Source organism: Anas acuta, chromosome 1 (genome assembly GCF_963932015.1).
Source record: "Anas acuta chromosome 1, bAnaAcu1.1, whole genome shotgun sequence".
Classification (NCBI taxonomy): domain Eukaryota; kingdom Metazoa; phylum Chordata; class Aves; order Anseriformes; family Anatidae; genus Anas; species Anas acuta.
In genome coordinates, this window is record NC_088979.1 from 79,884,092 (window position 1) to 79,901,556 (window position 17,465).

General features: G+C 38.4%; 2 protein-coding genes across 6 annotated transcripts in view; both read right to left on the reverse strand.

Moving 5' to 3' along the window:
- The window catches only part of PHKA2 (phosphorylase kinase regulatory subunit alpha 2), a 42,135-nt gene extending 39,717 nt beyond the window's left edge, over positions 1–2,418 (reverse strand). For both annotated transcript variants that reach the window (XM_068684120.1, XM_068684110.1), the window contains exons 1-2: positions 2,126–2,418; positions 707–865 (exon numbers count right to left, since the gene is read on the reverse strand). In XM_068684120.1, the coding sequence (XP_068540221.1) occupies positions 707–865; positions 2,126–2,203 (237 nt within the window). In that variant the 5' untranslated portion in view covers positions 2,204–2,418. The remainder of the gene's footprint in view (positions 1–706; positions 866–2,125) is intronic.
- An 850-nt stretch (positions 2,419–3,268) lies between these two features.
- ADGRG2 (adhesion G protein-coupled receptor G2) overlaps positions 3,269–17,465 on the reverse strand; it is a 61,521-nt gene continuing 47,324 nt past the window's right edge. For all 4 annotated transcript variants that reach the window (XM_068684176.1, XM_068684170.1, XM_068684163.1 and 1 more), the window contains 9 exons: positions 17,239–17,284; positions 17,026–17,129; positions 16,415–16,539; positions 15,281–15,549; positions 14,332–14,431; positions 13,752–14,026; positions 10,672–10,773; positions 9,796–9,948; positions 3,269–5,397 (listed from right to left, as the gene is read on the reverse strand). In XM_068684176.1, the coding sequence (XP_068540277.1) occupies positions 5,213–5,397; positions 9,796–9,948; positions 10,672–10,773; positions 13,752–14,026; positions 14,332–14,431; positions 15,281–15,549; positions 16,415–16,539; positions 17,026–17,129; positions 17,239–17,284 (1,359 nt within the window). In that variant the 3' untranslated portion in view covers positions 3,269–5,212. The remainder of the gene's footprint in view (positions 5,398–9,795; positions 9,949–10,671; positions 10,774–13,751; positions 14,027–14,331; positions 14,432–15,280; positions 15,550–16,414; positions 16,540–17,025; positions 17,130–17,238; positions 17,285–17,465) is intronic.

Genomic DNA, 17,465 nt, shown 5'->3' on the forward strand with positions numbered 1-17,465 from the left:
ACTGACTCCTTTGCCTACCATTTAACCTGCCTCTAGACTTTCTCTTTTGATACCCACTTTCCCATCTACGGACTAAATAAATTAATTGTGTGAGCTACCTCCCCTTTCAGTTCCCTCCCACTTTGGAGATCTTTACCTTTCTTTCTCACCAAACGTGTCTATACACCATGTATGCTTTTCATGAGACTACACACATGCGCATTTCAAAGACAGCTACTTTAAAGGGCATGTTCCTCCTTAAGAGAAAGAACAGTCCAGCAGATAAAATGATATCCCAGGATTCAAGCAACCTAAACTTGATTTTTGACTCCACAATACACCTCATGAGGAATCTCAAGGTTTAATCTGAGAGGCTTGTAAATCTGGGCATAACATTTCTCGAAAGCCACACAGTGGAAGTTTGACTCCTACCAGTTCCTGTTTTGTTTATATTTTAGTTCAGATGTTAGCCTCTCTGTTGCTCAGTTCTCCAAATATTACTTCCTGAGAAGCAGCTAGAAATACAGGCCACCTTGTGGCACACAGACACTACCACCAAGGGAACAAAACACCTATTCCATGCTGGGAAAACTGTGCCAGATCCTACACAAGGCAGCAATGCAAGCACACCACTCACAACCACCATCCCATGAAAAACAAACAAACAAAAACAAACAAACAAACAAAAAAATAGCACAGCTGGTTTATGCCAAAAACGTTGATGTACCTGCTCAAGCTCATAGGCTTTGGCCTTATCCTCGTCCCGGTCTGCATTCTTTCGGTAAGCCATCCCAAGCCCCCACACCGCCAGGATGCTGTAGACGTTGTCCCGTACCCAAGCATCCTTATGGTCAGTACCAGCTGAAAGCAGCCCTGTTACTGGGTTCTAAACAGAGTACAGAGAGCACAGAATGGACATTATTACCTGAAATCCCATCTATTCAGATGAGCCAATTCTTTCCTTATTAAAAGAGAAAGAAACAGAAACAAAAGAGAGCCAAGGATGATTTCACACTGGTTGCACACTGTGGCTGTCACAGTTTTACAACAAAAGAGAGGCTCAGTCCTTTCCCAAACTCGCACAAGGAAAATGCAAAATTTCTTTTGATGCTTTGGGATATAACTTACAGCACCTAGCTGGGCATCCTCATCCACCCAGGATGATTAGCTAAGTCACTAGGTGAAGTCTGAAATACACCGAGGAAATATGAACTTAAATTTTGCATATTTGGAAGGAAAACAGGGTACTGAGTTAAGACTAGAAACCTAGATTAGGATCTGTTCTTGCCTGTGGCATGACCTCAGCCTGTGGCATGACCTCGAGGAAGTTAAAGAAATACTACTTCCCTTCCAGGAGGTGAAAAAAATATTTGTTTATTTAGCTGTGTGGTTTATGAAAGCTAGAGCATGAATGCATGCAAAGTCCTTTTATATCCTCCAATGTGTAGGACGGCAAATTGTGACGGTGCTTGACAGCAGCGCTGCCTGAAACCCAGCACGCCGAGTGGGTAGTCTCTTGCACTCCAAACACTCCATTAATGTTTTCATTTAATCACTGACTCCCGTCACTTCATTACCATTAATTTTTCAGGCTGTTTGTCAGCTGTGTGTTCAAACAGAGAGGCTGGGAAGGATGTAAGATCAATTGCTGCTGGTGAGATATCTGACCCCTGGCATATGGGACCCCTGGCATATGGAACACGGGCTCGGTGCCCACCACCACCGCTCAGCATCTCGTGTGCCAGCTCCGCACGCCTGGCACGCTCCTGGGCGCAAGGTACAAGGTCAGGCACGTAGCGAGCCCCTGCAGCATCATAAACCCTTGGCGAAGGGGCTGGAGGCGGGTGGTCCCTGAGGTCCCTTCCAACCCAAGCCAGTTTCTAAACACCTCCTGCTCGTGGGCACGCAGGTGGCTCGCTCGGGCTCGCTGCTGAAGCCTGGAGACCCATCCCACAGCATCTCCCCAGTCCCTCCGGAGCTGCCTGCCTTGCTGCCACCCGGCGTCTCCCCCAAATCCTCACCGCCCCGTGCCACGCAGGGATGCAGCCCAAGGTCACCCCCGCCTCCCCTGCAGCGACCGCGGAGCCCCCCCAGCGCCTCCCCCCCGGGCTGGGCTCCATTCCCCCGGCCTCGGCTCTGCCCTCACCTGGTGGCAGAGGATGGTCCGCTGCACCAGCCGGGCGTAGCCGTCCAGCCTCACCCCCGAATTGCTGCGGCTCCTCATGGCCGCCCTCAGCCCTCCTCAGCCCCCGGCCGCGCTCGGCAGCAGGAGATGGCGGCGGCCGCGGGCGGGGCCCGGAGCCGCCTCCCCTCAGCGCCCGGGGCGGGAGCAGCGCCGAGGCCGAGATGGGCGGCACGGCTCGGCTCTATACCTGACCGTGGAAATAAAAAGTCCTGATCGGGGAGCTGCCGGGTGTCTTGTGGCTCTCTGGCAGCATTTGGGGACGATCTGCACAGCGGGAGCGGGGGCAGGGCTCTCCTCACAAGCTCGTTACCTCCCTCAGTCGCAGCCGTGCAACTGTGGTTCGGTGAGGGTTTCACAACCCCACAACAGCATAAACCTACACGCTTATTGCTCCAGGGCATCACTTTTTACTATAAACGTCAACGCAGATTGCACACGCTCAGGGAACAGGTTTGCTCTCCGAGGTGGTGCCAGCTGCACACCGTGTGCTGCTGTTTACCCAAACCTAAGCTCCAAATCTCCTGACACACGTCCTGGGCTTAGCTCCACAACCACAAGTCGATGCGTAGTCTTCCACTCTGCTTTCCCCCAGAAAAGGGGTTGCAGCTTTCAGCAGGCTCTGAGCTGCCATGGCCACACCGCTAGCAGCACACAGAGGAACAAGTGCCAAGTCTGTAGGCCATAATATGGCTTAGTCGCAAAGCTGTACGTGAACTACTAGGACCTGGAAGCCACAGAGCTATGTTAATCACAGCATGCCAACTTGTTTAATCGCATTTTTTGGTTTTGTTTTCCCCAAAATAAAAGCAAATGAAGACTCCAAGCAGTGACAGGAGATACCCTTTCTAGTATGGAATTTAATCATCGAAGCCAAACTCAGCTATGTGCTCACAGTGGTCTGATGGAAGACTTTCAGCAGACTTGAGGACAAGCATTGAGCAGACAGACTTAGGTCAGACCTTCTCTCTACTAAAAACAGATCTGCTAGAACCATGAAACGTGAAATATGATGTAGGAAAAAAAAATAAAGGTAAGGGCAAGGTCAGCATTTTCTCCAGCTCACGTCATCTGAAGAATTGTAACACAATCCAGTATAACGACACATTTATCTAAAAGACAAAGTTTATGTATTTTATGTGTTTACTTGCTGTAAATTTATTATTTTTTACAGTTGAAAATATAAATACAAGAACATTAAATAAATTTACAAGAAACAGTGCAAAGGCAATTCACCAATAGTTAAAGCATTCACAGAAATGCATTCCAGCTACTAGCATTCCAGTACCATCTTTTATTAACATGCAGTTAAAACCTTGTGGATAAATACAACAAATACTTTAAGTTCGCACTTCAAAAGCATATTCAGAGTAGTCTCAGACACAGGTGACCAAAAGAACCCAGGCATTGCATATAGGACCGCAAGAGGGTTTCAGTATTGAAGAGGTTCAGTTGCTGAACTACAAGAGCACCCCAGAAAGGAGGTGTTCAACTGATGCATTTGGTTGAGAAGAGCATTTCCAGGGCTCCCTACTGAGTCCTCTGGGAAAACAAAGTACTCTCTCCCTTGCAGCATATGCCTGCCTCAAAAAATTCCCCTTCCAGGGTCCATCAGTATGCAGTGTGGCACTAAATTTGTTCTAGCTCTTGCTCTGGCAGCATCCAACCTTTCTCCAAGAACGCACGGAGCAGAAGAAATGGCCACAGCTGCACACCTGTGTAAGAAGTAGGCACAACCAGGGCTCCTGCTAATTTCTCTTCAAAAGTCTTCACAATGTTGGATGGGTTCTATTTTCGTTCAGGTGTTTCACATGAAGAGCCCAAATCCATCTTTTCCAGACAAATAACACAAAGAAAACGAAACTTTGCTTCATGAATTACTGAGCTAGTGCCTCAGGATTTGGTTTGCCAAAAAAGGACCAAAGCACAAACAGAAATACATTGTAACTGCTCAAGAGCTGCCCCTTAAAAACAGCCACTCAAAAAAATGAACAATTTACTAGACTACTAAATACAGCAGCTAGCATTTATTTTCTGTATTTATTTTTTTAATTCAAAAAATAACACGTTGTTACTTTATCGTTGCAGATGAGAAATGGCAGTGTGTTTAATCTCTGGAACCCACACTCAAGATAAAATATTGACTCTGCTGAAATCAATGGCAAAAGCTTCCACTGACTTCCTCAAGCCACTACGGCAACTTAGCTGTATTTAATAACCTACTGGCTACTTTGCTTATCAATCCCTCATTCTTGGCACTCTCCTTTGAAAACACCCTGTTTCTTACACCTCTCTGTTGTCGTATGAGGTCACTAAAGGTTAAAGACCAATAGTGTTTGTATTTACAGTCCTGTATCTGGTGAATGTATTTAAACCACTGTAAGTGATTTTACTTACTGAACAAATTAGCTTCTGTATCATTCTATGTTAAAGTAAATTATTTCAATTAAAGACAAATGCAAAGTACAATAAAAGTTAAAACAAAACAGCAATTATTTTTCTATACAAAGGAATATTTAAATTTACAAGAAATAAATATAAAAGTATCACTAAGATGCTTAAAGGCAGACATTTTCCTGCTTATGTACAGCACTATAGCCTGCAACTACAACATACAAAAAGTTGAAGACAGTATAGCTAACGTTTTTAAAGATGTAATTTGTATGCAGAAGTTGTAATTTCCTACATTTATACAATACTACCTATGCGTTATAATTATATCCAGATAAACTTAGTTGTAATGAAAAAAGCTCTAAACAAAACTTTCTTTTAAATGTAAAAATCCTCAAAAAACCTCTAATGAAGAATGAAAATGGGAACATACCAGCTGTAATTCAACATCTGAAATACCTTGTCAAAACAGTAGCTCCCTCCCCACCTTTTTTTTTTTTTTCAATTAGTAATTGTCCTTGTCAATACATTACATGCTGCCTCGAAGTTTCAGTACCATATATTAAATAAAATCAGTTTTTGGTCTTCTCACATTATGTAAAAACTGTTGAAGTAAATCTCTACTTCACGCTGTAAAACAATGTTCTGTTTCAAAGGAAATCACATTTTCTCAATGAAAGTTAGGCTTCCCCTCTTTGAAGTCCTTCTGAGTGAGATACGGCTATTTTGGCTGCCTGTATCATCCTTTTCTTGGAATGCAAATTGTTTGCCTGAAAAGTCATGAAGACACACATCACCATTCTGTACGCTGAAAGAAACACCATTCTTCTCACTGGAAATATGTCCTGTAGAAACAAAAAAAAAATGCATTCCCTATCAGAAAAGTAGGAATTACGTATTTCCAATAGTGAAAGTCACAATTCTCAGAATATGGACTTTGACTCTGAATAAATATCACTAGATAATATGCAAAATAATTCTAATTCTAGTTTTTCATTAACTAGTTAAATAAAAAAGCGTTCTTAGTTTTGCTTTGTATGTGAAACAAGAAACTGTTGGACTAAACATGATACTTTTTTTCCTTTGAAGTGCACTCATCTTGCAACATTTATTTCTGGAGAACAATCAGAATATGGCCTAGCTCCAAATATTTTTCTAAGCCATATTTAGATTGAGAATCTTAAACATTTGGGTAACCCTACAGTGAACATGTGTCATACCACTGCTGATTGCCGCCTACTAATGCAATGTAACACCAGCTCCACAAATGCCTGATTCTCCAGATACAATCTCCTACGTCTAGATAATTTTTCTGTGGATTAGGATGTCTTATTGTAAGTATTTGTGCAAACACTTCCAGATGGATTTTATTCTCTTTTTTATTATTATTATTTTTTCAGAAAGCATTTACATTTAAAGATGTGTCGTGATCCTGATACCGTATGTATCATATGAGTAGGACTAAACAGGATAGAAAAAACCCCAAACAAAACTAGTATTTCTTCTGGGAGAGGATGATTTTGATATGTTAAACATGAAAAGTAAGTTCAAAAACACTGATGCAAAACTGTCATTTACACCAGAAACAGCAAAATAATAATAAAAAATGTTTAATAAAAACACAAAACATCAGATTTTGCTATTTGCACTAATATAACACTTCACAAACAAACATCATCAGAACTGGCTATTGTTAAATCTACTGAAAAGACACAACAATCAATGCAGAAACTGCTTGCCACTTATGGTTTTGGCAAGAGCTGAAGTACTGGTAAGAAACACTGAGACAGCGAAAGATGAGTCTGTTACAGGGATCAAGATCTGATCTTTTCTAGTACACCTGGCTTCAGTTCATCAAATACCTCGAGTATCCTAGAGCAGAATCCTGCTATGGCTCTGCCCTCCCCTTTCACTTTCTTGCTGCCTTGGGCTTCTGAAAAACCCTTGCAGAAGCACGTGCAGGGCCCATGCAAGGCTATGTTACCCTGTGCAGGGCCACATTACATGATGGCTTTTAACTATTTCTTGTTGAGGTCTCCAGGGGGAGAAGTATGTGGTGACATTCCTCCCCTGCACTTAACCCTTCCTGCAGAAAGGATTCAGCTGCTTGAGTGACTGGCCTGGACTGCTCTTCTCTCTTCTGCTTCAGCCAGGGCTCTTAGGCACACAGCTTTAGTATCGCTCTACCCAAATAGTTCCTCTATAGCATAAGCATTCACTTTAGGCAGACTGCATGCCTTTCAGCAGTTCGCCTACTCACTCAGGCATATGTCAGTGTATCAGCTGCATCAAAGTCTCATTTCTACACTTTTCTTTGGAATGAGACAGCATTTATAAAATAACATGTGAACATGTGTTTTTTCTAGTTAATAAATCTTCCTAGCAGTTTGAAAATGTAATGCATATACAACTAAATCTAAACATTTCAGAATGAGAGTTTAAGGAGGTGAGCTTATAATGATGGCTGTCAACTAAAAATTACAAATTCCTTGCCAAACTACTGAGGTGCCACTGGGACTGCAAAAAGGAAACAACATCTCAACAGATTATACAAAACCTCTTAAATATAAAGTTGACGTTTAATGATTAATTTAAAAGGTCATCATGCACTAAAACATACACAAAAGTAAAGAGGGTAATATGAGCAGAAGAGCTTTCTTAATCAACTCAAATCAGATAAAGACTGAAATGGGAGACAACAACCATAGTTGCTGACATTGTAATTGAGCATAAATACATGTTTATCCCCCTGCCTGACTGATACTGATTTATTTTAGAAGCAGTATTCTAAGCAGCCATGCCCTAACGCTAGGGCAAAATCTGAGGAGAAAAGACTATTCAATGAACAAAATCAGAAAGGTTTTTTCTGTTCCTCAGAGAGGCAATTTGCAGGTTCAGTCATGTGATACCTATTGGGAGTTTCCCAAACATGCAAATCTGTAACAGAAAAACAGAAAACGAGGAAATATTAATATGTGACGAAAAGATGAAGTTACATAATCCCACAGGCAAGCAAAACCACATTCTGCATAGACAACCCAAAGATACCATGGCAAATCATTCAATCCTGCATCTGGATTAGCATTTCTGTGGAAGTAGTAGGGCCAAAGCCATTAAGTGTTTATAACTTAGTATGTTTATGACATAGGTCTCAGTTTCCAGAATTGCTTTTTTTTTTTTAAGCTCATTTTTAAAAATAAAAGTATTACAATATTATTTTGCGGTTCTAGCTGTGAGAGCAGGAAAATCAGGTACAGCAGATTTTTTAGAAGGTTCTGTGTTCCTACCCGGCACTGGGCAACTAACTACCTTCTGGAGGCATTTGTCTAGCTCTTCTGAGACACAATTGCCCCATATTTAGAAGATTAAGTGTAAGGAATTGTCTTAAAGAGCTTTGTCAGGAAGATGAACTCTATCCAAGCATAAATTTAGACTCTTTTTGTAGAAGTCCTACAGACCCAGAAGAGTCAATCAAACCATACAGGCAAGGTTTCATAAACCCCTTCTGATATAAACGGAGGATGTGGTACAGGGTTCACAGCATTCAAAACATACAATAAAGTGGAAGAGGAGAGGAGATAGGTCATCTGAGACATCTATCTTCACGGGTGTATACAAAGTTATATCAAAATTCTTTCAGCTGCTTTGTCTGAGATAATTTTGGCTCAGGCCATGCAGACTCTTACACTGGAAAAATTAATCAAGTGAATAAACTAGGACAGAACAGGAGCACGTCACATAAAATTGGCATCCCTCAATGATTTAGACCATCAACTTTGCATCTCGTTCTAAAATACTACCCAAATCAACACCAACTTTTTCTGGAAAGCCACAACAGAACCACTCACTCAGTTGCTATAAAACCTGAATTCTATAAAATATTTCTGTTATCTTTCTGTTGAGAAAAATAGCCAAAATGCATTTGTAGCTGTGTATAAGCACATCAAATGTTGCAGGGGCAGGTATCATTCATCAGAGTAACTATTGTAGCATGACAATATGCTACAAGATGTGCAAGCTTTTGCACCTGAAAATCTCTCTCGTTTTAAAAGATACTACTTTTAACTAAAAATATTGCCTTGCTTTGTATTCGATGGCAGTGAGAGTTACTGGATTCTTATCTCTCAACTAGCCTGTTAGATAGAAAGTATGTTAATTATTGCATTGTGTGGTTTCCAAACACAGGTTTTACATAGGGATGGCAAAAAGAAAGGAACTAATTTTACAGACTCAACATGGAAAGCTATTGAGAGTATGTCTAAATGACATTTGCTGAAGTCTTGTGATTTCTGTACAACATGCAGCTCACACATCCAAATGCACAGTATAACACGTTAAGGGGGCAGCATGTATGAATTCCATAGCTTTTACTCTGTACATCTGAGAGATTATTGTGCTTTCCAGTTGACCATCTGCTTTCTTCTGACACCATGTGCCAGGAAATGAGGACAACCTAGCCTTTGTGAGCATGTCCTACAACTTCATACTAAACAATCTAGCTGATGCCATGACTTCTTAGCCACAACTCTTGGTCAGTTGGGAAAAATACCTTAGGCATACAAATAATTTTACTTCAGAACAACTGTTTCCTGCAACAAAGGTATATTTCTATCAGCAAAAAGTATCCTTAACACAGTGAATATAAAGAGTTATGGAGCAATTCGGCTTCAATACTTACTCTGTAGCCAACAGTGAGGCACCCCTCTCAACAGTGCTCTCTTCACTGAGGTGGTTTTACAGGTTACATTCTCCATTTCTCTCACTTTTCTCCTCCTCTCATAAGCAGCTTCCATGTGAATGTTCCATTAATGTTAGCAGGAGTTCTTCATATTATCTCCTACATCCCTTCTTTCATACTCTCAGAACATCTTTGTGGGGTATCCTACATTTCTTTCTTATTCAGTCTATGTTTATTTTTATAAGTTTTTAAATATGAACTGTTTTTAATCATTCTTGAAGCTTATTTTCATATCATCAAGTGACAAGAAAGGTATTAACAGCAGCTTTGGGTAAATAATAGCATTGTGAGGAATATTACCTACCGTTTCATATGTAAATCAATAGTTCCTACTGAGTAGGATAAATTGGTATTGTAAAACTTTGTGTACAGTCCCCTAAAATAGATGTGTGGTGTTATTTGTGAAGACATTAGGAAATATTCTGACCCTATATTTATAAATAATAATTGGTCAGCATTTCATTTTAAGTCAGTATGAAAGAGCATAGCACTGGACGATACATACCATTTCCATTTGCGTGCACTGAATAATCATTATTCATTAGCAGTGTTGTAGAATTAGTGGAGTTACTGTTTGATTGTAAGGAATTGGAAGAACTGGATACACCTTGATTTACAGTCTGCTTCTTCAAACCATTAGTAGCAGTTCTACTCCAGTCTACAACAGATACACGTTACAGAAAATTGTGCAACTGAGACAAGCAAAACATAAAAATATAGTTAATAATGCATCTAAATTAAAACAAAAAACAAGGCTTTACCCACCCTCCTCACGGTATACTAAATACCGTTAATATTAATTAATTAACGATTAATATTCTCCAACAAATGTCATGATTCTTGATGTTTACACTTTTTGTATGTAGATCCTTTTTCCTCTTTGGCCCTTTTTAATACAAGCCAACTGTCTCAGATTTGTGACTGCAGGCAGATCAGGATTTTCCAACAACTAAAGTACAGTTGATCATCTAAGCTGAAGCATATAAAAAGTGTATATACATGTATATATATAGCTTTATGAGAAGTCAACTACTGAACAACAAAATAATATAAACCTATTTTTAGATTTTTTGGTTTAAAGTATGTTTCACCTTGCTCTTGTTGAAGTAATTAGCAAAACTACATTTGACATAGAAGCTAGAACCAATCTTACAGGTTCCTAATGATGATCAAAAGTCTTCCGCAAAGACATGCCCATACATTGCGATGGAAGTGATCAACTGCAGTTAACACCTTAATGTGACAGCATGCAAGAACTGCATCAACTGCCACCTTTAAAAAGCATAATTTCAGAGGTTTTAGCATATCACAAAATACTAGGAACTTAACACTGAGTATAAGTACTGAGAAGTAAAAAAAAAAAAAAAAAAAAAGTATTTACCAGAGTTTTCAGCCAGCCTGAATTTCCCACAACAAAGGTACCTTCTCCACTGTTTACGGACATTTTCCTTTGTTACACAATAGAAGATAAAAATGAAGAATCCTGCAAAGCAATGATTGACTTTTACTACTTCTTAATAAACAATGTTTTGTTTTTCCTACATTTGTATTTGATTTCTAATCAAAAGGGATGACACCTTTCTTTGGTGAAAAAGTCGAGAACTCTGAATGCTGGAGAATACTTTTCCATTGAACGCAGATGAAAGGATTCACATCCTTTCATCATCAAAGGATACACAAATGCAAGAAGAACAAATATAACCAAATCCCACAAAGTGCATGAAGTTTCTACTTTCAAATAGGAAGGGAAAATTTCTGCGGATTCTGAAATTTACTTAGAACTTTTGGAAAAGAATTCAAAGCAATGTCAAACATAGGGCATGATATGACTGTCTACACAGCTCTCAACAAATGGCATGACATTGCCACAGCAGACGACCTGTTACTACCAACTGTAATAGAGCCAGTAATAAATAAAAAAAAAAAAAAAAAAAAAAAAAAAAAAAAAGTTTGGGATTCCTAGCTCCTGAAGCGCCATTACTGAACTTTTCATTTAGAGAATCATAAAGAAAATAACTCATACCTAAAATATTAAGAAACAGTACCCCCTTTACCACAACTTAAAGCCAAATATTTTCTAGAGGGGACTGGGCTCATCCCTATCTCTTGACAGCCTTGCATTACAGACATTACTTGCTTCACATTCACTTCTACTGACACGAAATGTAACCTAACTCTCCCTGCTAATACACATCCTCCCTTCCATCTTAAGGAAGAGTAGCACTTGGTCTTTGCACAGTTTTCCAGCTGCAACGTGTCCTTGACAACATTAGGTTTATAATGAATGGAAAAGAACAAGAAAGAAAACTAAATGTTCAGGCTGGCACAGACTTACAAGTATGTTATGTTCACTCTACTTTTAAGGTCAGTTAAACACACAAATTCCTTCTAGGAGAGGTTACTTACATCTTTAGTAGCTTAAATAACTTCTTAACTTTGGCTTTCAGGATGAATATTTGAGTGTAACTACATCTTGCTCTACTCATGGTTCTAATACCACTTTCAAATTCAGTTTTGAAGCACTGGCATAAGTTCAAAGTCAACGCAATTTATACATCCTACATTAGTTTTAATATCAGGATTTGTCTAGCATCTAAGTTAAAACTGAGTAGACGTGGAATTTAGCCTCACATAACAGTGCAGTTTTACCACACAGAAGCTACAGTCCTGAGTTGGTTCCATGGTTTCATGTGAGACTTGTGAATGTAAGGGTTCAAGACCCCTGTTAACCAAATAATATGGTAACAAAAATCAAGATACTGACGGGAGCAGCCATAAAGGCAACCTGACTATGAGGAAAATACTGACAGAAAATGTCTGCTAAAATATTAACAGAATATGTCTGCCAGCCTGAGAACTACTGGCTTAAGAACTAGACCTGTGAACCAGAAGCACCCTTGAGAAGTGTAGCTGGCCTCTTTGAAGGTCAGCTGGGTACCTAAGAACCAGAGACATCCTGCAGATATTAATAATAACAGTAAAACCAAGGAACTGTAACTTTAAATTATCTGGAAAGGTTGAAAAATGCTGTGGAACGAAAGTAAAACCCCCTGAGAAGGTTGGAATCGGCAACTGCTACTGGCTGTTTTATTCAAAAGAAGCCAAGCAGTCTGGGAAAAGTAAAATTGTGTCTGGAAGAACAGAAACTACACCCTCTTATGTCTCTGTGATATAAAAATGACTTGTTTTTCATGCAAAATGGAATTTCTCTCTCTGAGAACTTGCTGTGCACAGACTTTTCCTACAAGATTTACTTGCTGGGGACACCTGGCTGACTCCAAACTCCACGATGAAGATCATCTTCAAAGTGAAACTCTGTCTGTTGTCACTTCTGGGATCAGTCCTGCTTCTGGGATCAGTTTGCTGAGCACTTGGTACAGGTAACGTTTTGAATATGTATATGTATATATATGTATGCATGCATATATGGAACTAACTGTGAACATATTCACTACTTTACTAGTGCTAAGTTTGTAGTAACCTGTAGTGACCTCTCTTTTGATACACTTGCTGCTATTGATTGCAGCTAAATATATACTTAATTAATCATAGCTACACTTGCTAGAGGTGATTTATGTTAATCTGTATTAAAGTAAACAAATGTATGAAATAAAGCCTCCATGTCCTTGTGTACTATGGAATCCTGCAAATCCATTGTCATGCACCCACAGGCCAGGGAACCATTTAAGCTGTGTCCCATACTAAATAGGGGAGTGGTACATACACTGAATTGCAATTTTAATTGCTTTAGCCTCTCTGGAAAATTACTCAGCTAGTCACCTAAAATGCCATTTAAGCAGAAGTTTGTATTCAAAGTGCAACAGGACAATTCAGGTACATCCAGATAACTGAATGCAACTACGGTACCTCATGTTTGTATGAAAGCTTTTGAAGCTTCTGAAGTCTGCTTTTGGATATATCCAGTAGCATCCTGGCCTCTGCAAAGCTGCATGCCTTCTATGTACTAAAGGCTCAGGAGTCGGACCACTCAGGAGCTGGACCACTAACTTTACATGTTGCAGCCTTGCCTGTCTCAATGGCCCTTTGATGAATGTCACCCCTCACCCCTCCGGCTTAGAGGTAAGCAGAGAAATAACACAGTTTTCACTACCTTAATTGCATTATTATGTGAGTACTTACAGTAACTGAGTATTTACAAGTAATATATTAACTAAAGAAAGACAGTCATTTCCAGCAGTGTCTGGTTTGCATACATTTAAATTCTAACAGTTATAGGTATAAATATATTATAGATATCATTAGTAGATAGCTTTTCTGCACCTTATGGTAACGTAACAGTAACATAAGATTAGAGTAAAGCAGTATCATATCAAATTTAAGTAACATCTTAAAGAATGCATCAAAATTATATTTTTGCTGCTGAATCAAGAAAGTGCCATTTTCAAATGTTTTGTTCATTATAGCGTAGGCAGTGGGCTGACACACAAAACATGGACTTACCTTGCAACGTGTTAAAAATGGTAAAGAGGTAAGTAAACACATCATTTACTGTGAAGAAAGCAAATCCCCAAGTAATTCCCAACAAGAACGTGAGGCCAGCAACACTCCTGAGGTCTTGAATACTTGTTTTTCTTTGAGCACCAAGTTGTTTTTTCTTTTTAATGCGACAGAGCTGAATCAGCACAACAATGAACATGCTGATATTGATTAGGAATATCACACTAAAGTATCCCACAGCAGTAATATAGAAGACAATTCTATTTTTAATCCAGCAGCTAGAAAACAAAAATAAAGTTTGTCAGCTACTACCAGAAAAAGACATTAAGTAAAAAAAGTATGAGATAAAGCCATGCTTTGTTGTAAATACAAACCATTTTTGCCTCTTTTTTAAAAACCTGTATGTTTTTGCCAAAGGGTAAGGGCATTCATGTAGGTAGATACCACAAAGCACACAAAATGCTGTAGAGCCATAACATTTCAAAGCTCTCTCATTGCTTCCTTTCCTCCCCCACCTTTACTTTGAAGAAAACCAATTTGGTAGGACCTTCACCCCCCAAAAAAGTACCTCCTTTCAACTTACAATTCATCAGGTCTGGTTTTCAAAACTTTTCCAGTGGATATAAATCCATAATTATCTGGTGATACCGCCAACACAATGGCCACAACTACTGCTGGTAACCCTAGAATATTATGAGAATACATGTAAGTGAAAATCTTGACAAAGACAGTACCATGATAATTTGAAATTACTACATTTTTCAGTGAAGTCTACATTCTGAAATTTGCCTGTTGAATTATGCTGTATACTAGCTGTCTGAAAAAAATAATAATAAAAACTGGGGCATACAAACAAGAGCATGATTTGGAAAGATACAAGATACATTCTCTGCAGCTAACTCCAAATCTTTCTCAATTAAGCAACAAATAGTATCACATCAAACTGATTTAAGACATCAAATACAACATATGCAATTTTCTTTCTTATGCCTGTTCAAAGAAAACCACCATATTGATTTTAGTGCCTTCAATTGTGTTTAGTCAAGTGGTCAGAGAGAATAATGAGGTCTAGAATCTCTGTCCTTTAACCAGTTATATCTATTTTGACACTTTTTGTTATAAACAGTGCTGTTCCAAGAATGTAATGTATATATATAACGGCATTTATTTTCAAAACAGAACTGATGCCGTCTGTCTAGTAAATGGAAATGGAAGTGAGCACATTAAAAATTGGTTCTATTATATTTGCACAAGTAAAATCCATTATTCATTTGCATTGAGGCAGCCTAAGTTTTTCACTTTATGATCTGAAAAAATCTGCACTTAAGGAGAAGTTCACTATCTCAAATGTGAATATGAATTTGGAATTCATACAATCAGATTTACTGATAATGAATACTTCACCACATACAGGTCATAGCATTTAATGACTGCTTCATTTGCATTTCTGAACTGTGTTACGTTCACTGAGATACTTGGTAAGATGATGCATCTATTTAGCATCCAAAATAAATAAATAAATACATACATACCCCAACCAACAATGCAAAATTTAAGAATGTACTTCCGTACATAGGTATTAAAGACTTTCACGAGGGCAAGATACATGTGGAAAGCTTCTAGGCCCATCCAGGTGAAGGAAACCAAGAGGAAATAGTGAAGAAATACAGCAACTGCAATACATAGGCCTTGTGTATTATACAACGCAATCCATGAGTCAAGGAGGAAAACTAGGTTGAGTAGAAGTAATGCAGCACACAGCTGGATTAAGATTTTGGAGGGGTAGTCTCTCCGGATTTTCCTAAAAAGCAAAATTAGTGAGATGACGTCAGTTGTCCTTGGATCCCTGGCTTACTTTCTCTCTTGTATTTGTCAGTGCACAAATGTGAAGAAAAAATGTATTTTTATATTTTCATTCATATATAATGATTCTTAGATTGCATTTATACATTTATACAGTGTTTTATAAAACATTTCCAAATTAATGGTCCATATGCATAAAGTTTGTTATATTAAGATTACATAAATACGAACACCAGCTTGGATTCCTAGGTATCAGTTCCATAATTTTTTTACATTGTATGTTGGGCTTCTCCTTTTTGGAGTACTTCCAAAAAACAAAATGTGAGTGTTCTTTAATGCTAATCTAAATTAGGCTTTCGACTGGTCTTCTAGAACTGTGACAGAGCCAAATAATTCCTTAATGATAGGATAGAGTAAATGTGTGCCAAATTGTTTCTGGAAGGATTTCCAAAACATACTGTTGAGGATTTAATAGTTAAGCCTCAGCCATCTTAAGAAAATGTTCCAAAAAAAAAAAAGTTGGTATGCCGTAATTGCATTTCATTAGAGAATATAAATGATTTCAAAATGCTATTCAGAAATACTCTCTGTATGTTCTATCTTAAACACATTCCTTCACTCTTCTTCTATAATATACTGTAAAACACTTTAAAGTGTTACTTCATCACTTCTTACTGCATAAATCCTCATGACTAATTCACCTGTCTATAAGATTAACCCTTGAGCAAGACTGAATCAACCCCTTCCAAGTTTGTACATTATTAACTGAGACAGAATCTATAACTACTGGAAAGGACTTTGCAGTGGAGATTAAAAGCTATCATCATTGAAGAATAATGGGGCTTTGTTGAACAGGTACTTACTCGAAGGCTATGTAAGTCACAAGAGTGATAGAAAGAAAAATTGCAGAGAGGCCACAGCCTATATAGGATATAAAAGTCAGTACCAATTCTTGTGTGGGACTTAAAGGAGTATTTCCATACACGTTCTAAAATGGAAACAAACAGAAGTTAATTTCAGAGAGTATGCTTAAATAAAAAAGCACATAACAACAAAAAATACCTTCCATCCTGCACTAAAAATACATTTCTATAAATAAAAATAACTTTTTAAAGGTTAATGAAAAACAGAAATGTCGATCTAATTGAGAAATCCCATCTGGTTAAAACACTTTTAAATTTGATTTATACTAATTTCCCTTTTCTACAGAAAAAACAACCATCTAAATATATAAGGTGTGGTTTAATAAGCACTTAAGCGATTTTGACTTCAGTGGAACTCATGGGCCCCAGTTCAACAAGCAGCTTAAGTACATCACTAATTTTATTGCTCTACATACTAACACTGAAGTGAATAGAACCTGATTAGTATTTAATAGATGGTATGTGCTCCCTGAATTCTCACTTGCTGAATATGACACATGCTTTAACATTTTCTTGCATCAGGGTAAGACTATAATTTTTGAAATGCTTACCATCAAAACTGCAAAGCTTGTGAGGTGGTTGCATGAACAGACTGTTTCATTTACTCTACTTTCTTTAACAATGCAACCTTCATACGACCAGCCTCCATGTCCACCTGTTAAAGAAAAGAGCTTTGTTATTCGTTAAAGCACATCTTTATATTATTAAAACGAGTTAGCATACCTAAAGCAACATGATTATCTTGGGTGATATCAAGTACTCACCATTTTTATTGAAGTCCCAAAAAACACATCTAACTGTTGAATTATCCTGTTTGTGAGTTTAAAAAAAAAAAAAAAGAAAAAAAAAAGATGTTTTACTAGACTGTGAGTTAGTGATAAATATATACTTCTTTTACATGAATGCAAAATTAATTTAAGTGTCAATGTCATTGCAGTATCTCCCTAGCAACCCCCACTGTCAGGCTTTTATCTGTCGGGCTTATATACAT